Source organism: Mus pahari, chromosome 5 (assembly GCF_900095145.1).
Source record: "Mus pahari chromosome 5, PAHARI_EIJ_v1.1, whole genome shotgun sequence".
In the NCBI taxonomy this organism is placed as follows: domain Eukaryota; kingdom Metazoa; phylum Chordata; class Mammalia; order Rodentia; family Muridae; genus Mus; species Mus pahari.
In genome coordinates this window covers 64,596,914-64,605,974 of record NC_034594.1, presented here as the reverse complement: position 1 = coordinate 64,605,974, position 9,061 = coordinate 64,596,914, and the positions used below count along the sequence as shown (strand labels likewise).

The 9,061-nt window shown below is 53.0% G+C and overlaps 1 protein-coding gene across 1 annotated transcript; it reads right to left on the bottom strand.

Annotated features, from left to right (window-relative positions):
• Nucleotides 1-929: 929 nt before the first annotated feature.
• Chrng (cholinergic receptor nicotinic gamma subunit) lies at nucleotides 930-6,644 on the bottom strand. The gene is made up of 12 exons (XM_021198371.1): nucleotides 6,581-6,644; nucleotides 6,251-6,390; nucleotides 5,988-6,032; nucleotides 5,728-5,837; nucleotides 4,936-5,091; nucleotides 4,149-4,246; nucleotides 3,271-3,471; nucleotides 2,939-3,053; nucleotides 2,618-2,732; nucleotides 1,776-1,992; nucleotides 1,480-1,613; nucleotides 930-1,250 (listed from the first exon to the last, which is right to left on the bottom strand). The coding sequence occupies exons 1-12, from the start codon at nucleotides 6,633-6,635 to the stop codon at nucleotides 1,077-1,079; spliced, it is 1,560 nt and encodes a 519-aa protein (XP_021054030.1). The 5' UTR covers nucleotides 6,636-6,644; the 3' UTR covers nucleotides 930-1,076.
• Nucleotides 6,645-9,061: the final 2,417 nt, after the last annotated feature.

Below are 9,061 nucleotides of genomic sequence, written 5' to 3'. Positions count from 1 at the left end.
ACAAGATCTGACGCCCTCTTCTGGAGTGTCTGAAGTCAGCTACAGTGTACTTACATATAATAAATAAATAAACCTAAAAAAAAAAAAAAAAAAAAGCCAAGACTCTAGACTTAGGTCCTACACCCCTAGCTCCTTAAAGAATAAAAAAAGACTTTTTTCTATCTTATGTATATGAGTGTTCTGTCTGTGCATATATCTGCACTCTATGCATGGGCATTTTGCAAAGCCAGAGGAGGGTGTTGGATTGCCTGCAACTGGAGTAACGGATGCCACATGGGTGCTGGAAAGCAACCCAGATCCCCTGGGAAAGTATCCAGTGTTCCTAACCACTGAACTATCTCCGTCCCCCACCCCATGCTTTTTTGAGACAGGATCTCACCGTGTACGCTGACCTCAAAGAGATCGATCTGTCTCTGCCCCCCTAGTGCTGGGATTAAAGGCGTGCCCCACCACACCCAGCTCATGTTCTCTTCTGCTAAGAGAGTCCCCACGTCTCTTACGAACCTTCTAGAGAAAGTTCACAAAAGGGAAGATGTTGGAGCTGGAAAAATAGCTCAGTGGTTAAGAGCTCTTGCTGCTTTTATAGAGGACATGAGCAACCCACTGTCTAATTGCTCATGACCACCTAGAACTCCAACTCTAGGGTTCTGACATCCTCTGCCAGCCTCCAACAGGCATGCTCACTCATGTGCACATAACCCACTCCCACTATACACACACACACACACATATGTACATACATACATACAGTTAAAAATAATAAAAATAAATCTTACAAAAAGGTAGGAGGAAATTCTTTCAGGCCTCAAAGGGTAAAACCCTGCCCAGTCAATGACATCATGAAAAGCAGAGCCCTTAGGGCTTCAGAGTGACTTATCAGAACTGCTCAAAGTCATGTGACTACCGCCCACCACCAACCACTGCAGAAATCCCTCTCCGTCTCTTTATTTCTCTATCTTCTCCCAGGAAGCCTTGGGTAATGCCCCAGGAGCACACTCTGGATCAACACGGGATACAGCTCCACAAACAGCATGGCCCACATAGCTGACTCCAGGGCTCAGGAGGGATTGGTTGACTCAGTCTGGCAAAGGCAGGTAGGGGCGGGGGTCTCCGGGGAACGGCAGGTCAGGCACCTGGTTGTAGTGGGCCATGAGGAAGATGCCAGCGGTGCCGCAGATGAAGAGGGAGAGCATGGCTAGGAAGCAGACTCGGTCCAGCACTCGGCCCACCAGCAACCACTCCTCGTTCCCCTGAGGGCAACAACATTGTGTGGCAGGGGTGTGAGCAGGGGCAGCAGCCAGCCTGGCTCCCTCTTTCACTGTTAGGTCCCCAGCTGGCCTCCATTCTCTATTCAGCCTTCTCACCTCTGTCTGGGTACCAACCTGTCTTCTTTTATGGTCTCTGACCAGTCGGTCCTTCCTCCTCCCACTTTCTACCTCTGCTTTGTCTGTCACAGACAGCCCACCCTGTCCCACTTACACTGTCAAAGTGACTCTGCTGGTGTCGGGCACGAGCCATGAGGTTACAGGCTTCTACACAAGCCTGGATGGCCGGGGAGGCTTGCTTCAGGCTGCCACAGAACTCCTGGCTCTGCCTCACTTCTGGACCATTCTCTGATGGGGAAATAAAGTCAGTGGAAGGGAGCAGACTGGGATGTGACTTTTCCCCGGAGACCTGGGCCCTCTCTCCAACTTGAACGGTCTCCCAGCATCTAGCTGCTGTACCCAGCTCTTCAATCTGAATTCACTGGTCAGGATTGACCCCTTGGGCCTCACCTAGCTTCTCCAATACTGCCTGCACTAATCCATTGCGCTGCCTTTGCCTAAAGAGGAGTTCGCTTCGAGGCAGACAGAGGTCTCCTTCCTCACGAATCATGATGGGCCACCCTGAGGAAGAGCCGTTCTGGAGTCGGAACCGGGCATCCTGGACAGTGGCTGGAGCCAGTGGGCGCACATGCATCCGTAACAGCTGGGGCAGGAGCCTCAGGAACACCTGTAGAGGGGTTGTTGTGATGGGCAACCAGGCCAAGCTTGGGAATGGGGTTGAAGGCAGTGCTTTAGGGCAAGCAACTAGGTCCTGGTACGTTGACTACCTTCTGGACACAGAACCTGGGCTCTAAGCTTTCAAGACCTCCGGAATTACCAGAGCACTTATTTCAGACAAACAGACTCTTACCCTCTACCCCATGCTAGGATAGTCTAGACTACCCGGGATGACGTACCTAGGGAATCTACATTTGTAACATGATTCTCAGCTGACGGCTGCTGTGGGCTGCAGAGCACACAGACACGCTGGGACAGAATCCTCCCTTTCCTGCTTTTTGAGAACTGAGTAATACTGGATAAGCTGCCGAGCCTCTTTGTGTCTTTGTTTCCCTATCTGTTAAATGGGGATGATATGCCAGTACCCACTTAAGCGTTTTATGCACAGTAAATAAGTTAGCCGTGTAATATTAATGGCCCCGGGCACTGATGTTGTCATCTGCCTACTTTAGACCTGAAGATATGTTTGGCGGAGATTTGCAGCTGAATTTGAGAATAGGGACAGGGATGTGGAGAGAGTTACAGGTGATTGGGAAGGACAGATGGGTGCCCAAGTGGGCAGGAGGGTATCTTGCCTTGCGGACCCCACGGGCCATGGAGTGTGTGTGGGGGGACCGCAAGGACACATTGAGCACGACCACAGAGTTCACGACGATGAGGATGGTCACCACCATGAGGAAGGTCAGGTACCTGTCCAGGGTCAGGCAAGCAGGAGACTGAGTGTCTCTTAGACACCTCAGACCCAGGTGCCTCCCACCCTCTTTCCCTTGGATTCCTGGGTGGAAGGAAGGCCATTGTCAAAAGCCTCAGAAGGGAAGGGGTGTGTTGGCTTAGCAAGGCTACGGACTTGCCCAAGATGTCGAGGGGTGGGAAGTAGATGTGAAGACCAGCCTTACTTGCTGATGAGTGGCACTGCCTGGGAGGTCTCAGGCACCTTCTTAGCCACAAGGAAAAGGAAGACAGTCTGGGCCAGGAGCACGTTGGTGGCCACTGTGCATTTCTGGCCGCCCGCTGCACATGACCAAGACACCCTCAGAACAGGTTCCCCACCCACCCACCCCACCCCACCTCCACCCGAATGCCACCCCTTCCCCCCAGGGACCCCCTTGTCCTACAGGGAGCCCACTGCCCTTGTCCTAGGATTGTGGTGCCCCATGCCATGAGCAGGGCCTGCCCTGGCCTTCCGTGGGCAGAACCTCTGCTGCTGCCCTCCCACGGGCCCAGGTACCCTTAGCAGGAAGGAAGTAGATAAGGATGGCAACCGAGGAGATGAGCACACAGGGGACGATGATGTTGATGACATAGAAGAGGGGCTTGCGCTGGATGAGCAGGTAGAACACCACCTTCTGGTGGCCCGCCTCCTCTGCAGGAGCCACAGAGTCCAGGAGCATTTTAGCTGGTCGGTGCCGGATGGCCCACTCCCCATTCTCTGTGGAGAGTGTGCACTTTATTAAGCATCACAAAGTGACACAAGTGGGGTGGGAGATCGAATATTGATCGCCCCTCCCAAAATTAGAGTAAGTATTGTAGGAAGAGTCAGAACTTCACTGGATCCTTTTCAGTGGTGTATGTGTGCATGCGTGTGTATGCATATACATACACGTATGCACATACTCACATGTATGTGCATGCATTGAGTGTGTGTATAGACACGGAAACCAGAAGTCAGCGTCAGGTGTCTTCCCCAGACACTCTTCACCTTTTACGCTGAGGCAGGGTCTGTCGCTTGAGCCCAGAGCTTTGCCCTAGGAATCCTGTGTCTCTATCTGCCTTGTTCTGGAATTGCAGGTAGGCTCCCATTTCTAATCAGCATTTATGTGAATTCTGGGCATTTAATTCTGGTCTTCACATATGTGCAGTAAATGCTTTTACCCCGTGGAGCCATCTTCCCAGCCCTCCTGTGTTTTTTTCTTTAAAGACAGTTTCATTGTGTAGCATAGACTAGCCTCAAACTTTCAATCTTCCAGAGGTCTGGTATCACATATATGTGTCACCATGTCTGGACTTCTGTTGAGACCCTCTGAAAGCCATATTCTGGGATACACTGTAGAGCATCGGGGGTGGGGCATAGCCTCTATCGGGGCAGGGGCTCCCAGCTGGGGTTACCTGTGAAAGCCTCCGGGTCAATGAAGATCCACTCAATGGCCTGCCCGTCCTCCTGGCTCAGCTGCAGGTCGATCTCACTGGTACTGTAAGTCTGGGATCTGTGGGTCAGGAATGGGAAGAGGAGAAGTGAAGCAGGGGGACCTGCCCATGAGGCCACAGACACTGTCGCCTGATGGCAGCCGTAGGCATGAGGCTTTGGCATATGCAGTGTCACACTTCTGAGTTCTCCAGCAAGCCCTGGTGCTAGCATGCAGGGCCAGGGGAGCACAGGCTCTTTGGGGGTTCAGTGCTCCTGCCTGGCCAAAGAACTCAGAGCCACCCTGTCTCTCCTACTGCCACCAATGACCATAGGGTAGAAATACAAGCCTATCAGAAGATGACACTTGGGGTCCTGCCAGCTTCTCCCAAGACCTCCCTTCACTGCTTATGGATGAGGAAAGTGAGTCCAGAGGGCACAGGTTTGGCTCAGGTCACATCCTGGCTTTGGCCAGGCTTCTCTTTTCCAGGACAGCCTGCCTGTCTATGGTTCTACGTGTATGTAGGCATACCCAGATGTTCTTAGCCACATACTCAAGACAACAGTGTCTCCCCTTAGGACCCAGGCAGGAAGCTGAAGCAATGGAGGATAGGTGAGAGGACTTAGCAGGAGGATCAGGAGATGGATCCAAGTCACCTGGCCTTGCAGAGCCTCTGGTGCTGGTCTCCCACCGCTACCCAGACCCATCCTAGAGCAGCTAGCTCCCTGCAGTCCCCCACCCACAACCCCCAACATCATCAGCAGTCTCACTGGAAAACGAGGGAGCAGTTCTGCCAGTCGAAGGGGAAGAAGGTGACAGAGATGGAGCAGGAGGAGCGGAAGATGGCAGGCGGTAGCCAGTAGATACAACCGTCGGGCGACACGAGCACATTGCAGTAGAGGGCCACCTCGAAGACACCGTCCACACTGTATGCATAGGCCAGTGTACAGAGCTGGGGGGCAGAGCTCCTCACAACCCCAGTCTAGCTCTCTGCTTTGCGTGGTTGGGAGGGATCTGAGGGCACCAGTCCCCCTGCCTGCCCACACTACTCATGGTCTAGCATCTAATCTCACTCACACATCACCCCAGCAACTCCCAGATCATCTCCACTCTGGACCTGAGATGAGTACAGAGGTCTGGGGGAGACGGTACCCCGACAACCACCTCATAATCAGTTTCTCTTTCTCTGTATTAATAACTACAATAATGACAAAATAGCTAACATTATTAATCTCTTTCGGAGTGACTGACCCTGAATGAAACATTTGTGTGTGTGTGTGTGTGTGTGTGTGTGTGTGTGTATCTGACCTGATGATCTTTAATCGTTTCTCTAGTTGTTAGAATTGGCTTCGGGTTACAGGGATGGGAAAAGCCCACCGCCACCACCACCCCACCTCCCCAGGTGGCTAACATGTTACAACCCTGGGCCAGTGTCTGTGCTTGAAGTCCCACCCTCAGCCTGGCACCCTACAACAAACCCAGTCTCTTCTTTCTCTTTCTCTAACTTTCCTCATTCAACAGGACCCTGGTATCCGTCATCTCCTGCCCAACCCCCTTCTCACTTGTTCTCCAGGACGATATCTGGCCGCCAGACCATGGTAGATGGCACCCTCAATATCCACAGGCCTTCGTAGTCTTTTGGGTCCCAGCGCAGGCGATAGTCGCACCATTGCTGTGGATGAAGAGACAGTTGCCCGGCCTCTGCCCTGGGCTACACAAGGCTGGAGAATGGCAGGCCAGCAGAGAGGGACCAAGAGGTCGAGGGGGTGGAGTGGGTGGGGCAATCGCAGTAAGCAGAACGATATGGCAGGTGGCGTCTTACCATTTCTATCCAGACGTTAGTCGTGAGGGCCTCCTCTCGTTCATTCTGGGGTACAGAAGAGAGTTAGGCTGTACCTTCCTCCCCGAGAAACCGATGTCACCACCAGACACTGATAGAACCAAGGGGCTCCAGGGGTTTCATGAACCCTGGCCTCCCCACTCTAGGACCCTCTGCTGTTCCGAGTGCTAGGGTTAGATCCTGGTTCCCCAGCAAGTCTGTGGCCCTGTGTGATACCCATCATTCCCCCGTCTCCTGTAGCTCACCAGGGAGATGAGGTTGGTCAAGGTAAGCTTCAGGCTAACATTGACCACATCTGAGTCGCGTTCTGCCGGCCGCAGATGGGGGTCGTAGTTTCGCATCAGGTCCGCAAGCAGACGCTCCTCTTGGTTTCGGCTCTGGGCCCCTGCAACAGATGGGGGGCTCATTCCAGGGGAGGGGGAAGCACAGAGGGATAAGGTGGAGACCTGAGGGGGGGATGCTGGGGCTAGGGAGAGTACAGGTAACCCCCAGACCCTCCATCCACTGTAATCTTGTACTCCTGATCTGTTCCTTCCACACACCCCACCCCAGGTCTCAAATCCCTAGTATTTCACCCAGGCAGATAGCCAACAGCAGCAAGAGGAGCTGAGGTCTCTGGCCCCCTTGCATGGTGCCTCGATTCTGCCCAGGGAAGAGTAGGACAGTAGCTCTACAGGCCTGGGGGGGTTGGGGAGGGTGGGTCGGAGTGTCATGTGTCAGCCTACACTCCCCTCCCGGCCAACCCTGCCAGCTCTAGCTGGCCCCACCAGCTGTCTGACCACTGCATTGTCAGCTGTTCCCAGGATATGTACAATGCTGGGCTCAGATTACGTGGGCCAGCCAGGGGAAGAAAGATGGAATAGTCCCACCAAAGACAGGGCACCCTCAAAAGCGTCTCAACAGAGACATGACACCCTCAAACTTAGTCGCTTCGGTCCTACACCTATTTTTCTAGGTAGGAGACTCAACAAATGGCCCAGGACAGATGGGTGTGGGGGCAGCGGTGGTGCTGTGGTGGCGGCTGGTGGTGACTGACCAGGAACCTTCATTCTGTACCAGGGGTGTGTGATTTACACGAGGGTCTCTCTGTGTCTGTGCCTTAGTACCTCAGTCCCCTGCCACCACCAGCCTGGTGCCTCTGTAGTCCCTCCAGTGGCCTGGGACATAGGAAGGGAGCACCTGCGGGGTGTCCATCTAATTGTTGACAGTGTCATATCCTGTTTTCATTTACAAGTGGGTAGGGCTGCATCTTGGGAGGCCTGTAACCCATAGGCCACAGGTCGAAGGTGGCTGTATGTGTACAGACTATGGCATTGACGATCAGGGGACCACAGCAGCTTCTGAGACAGGGGACACAGACTTTCTAAGCTTTAGGAGGGCTGAGAAGAGTCTGGAATGTGTGTGTGTGTGTGTGTGTGTGTGTGTGTGTGTTGGGGGGGGTCCTTGTGACTAGGTCAGCTGTGAATGGTGGCTTGTCAGTGGGGCTGCAGTTCATAAAATCATCAGACAGATAACAGCAGGTCCTGTGCAAAGCTGGGGAGACTCAGGGCTGCATCAAGCTGCTTAGGAGGACTCATGGTCCGCTGAGGCAGATGGGTCAGACTTGAGGATGCGTTCCCTAGAGCCAGAAGAACCACAAGGAAAGGAAGCCCATCTACTTCTAGGCTTGTCCCTATCAAAGGGTAGGGTTGAGGCTGATCTGGGAGCAGGGACTTGCTGCTGGCTGTGTCCATACTTGGGCCACCTGTTATGTGGCCAACTATTTCAAACATTCTGGCCAGTGTGTATCCGTATGCGGCCCCTAAGTGCTATCACATGGGCAGCTGCGCCAGGCGGGGTAGGGTGCTCACTGGACACCCCTGAATGCCTAGGAGAACATCTTCAGCCCTATCAGATCTCTATGGCATGGCAGTGTGTTTCAGAGACAGGAAGACAGGCTCAGAACCTGACCACCTCCCTGGAAAGGCCTCAGATCCTTTGTGTCCCACCAGGACTCTGGGTGGGGGGCAGGGAGAGGCTGGCCTCTAACTCAGGAATCCTCCTGCCTCTGCCTCCCAAGTGTCTCTGATTCTTTTTTGTTTGTTTGTTTTGTTTTGTTTTGTTTTGTTTTTGAGACAGAGTTTCTCTGTATAGCCCTGGCTGTCCTGGAACTCACTTTGTAGACCAGGTTGGCCTCGAACTCAGAAATCTGCCTGCCTCTGCCTCCTGAGTGCTGGGATTAAAGGTGTGCACCACCACACCCGGTGTGTCTGACTCTTAACTCCCATCCAGCCCTCTTTTGCCAAAGGTCAGCAAAGGTCTCTACAGTCAGGAAGTGATGTAAGCAGTGGCCGTCCGCCATTCCTCTAGTCCCATCCCCCCTTTCCTCGCCTCAAGAGTCTGGAAGAGAAGAGAAAGTGTGCTACACTGCTTTCTCCTCCTGGCTTATGTGAAGACTGCTACCCTCCTCGGTGCACTGGGAGAGAGGTCTGGGAGCTGGCTGGTCATTCTCTGCAGGACAAGTCACTTGGGAGGAGTGGAGTCTCCTGGAAGAGTCCCGTTTGAAGAGGAAAATCAACTAAGAGCAAAGCATATGTGTGGGTCACTCATTGTTCCAGCTGCTTCTCTCTTGCCACCGCCTGTCACAAAGGCGGGAAGAGCTAACCAGTGACCCTGCCTCAGCACCCACAGGGACTCAGTTCATAATGCAGTGCCAGTGCTGTGCAAATCATTGTCAGGCTTTATTGATCAACTAATAATAACAAGAAGTCGATCTGTGTATATAGTCCAGGCACAAATTTTTCATCCACATACTTCTGGTCTATGGCTGGCTCAGTCTGCAGGTTTCGAACTTACAGATATGGCTCATCTCTCATTGACCACACTGATTCACAAAGGAGCTGGTTAGTTGTTGTTGTTGTTGTTGTTGTTGTGTTTTCTTCTTTGATTATCACCGACTTGACTCAAGCTAACATTATCTGGGAAGAGGGACCTCAGTTAAGAAAATGCCTCCAGGCTGGGTGTGGTGGCGCATGCCTTTAGTCCCAGCACTTGGGAGGCAGAGGCAGGCGGATTTC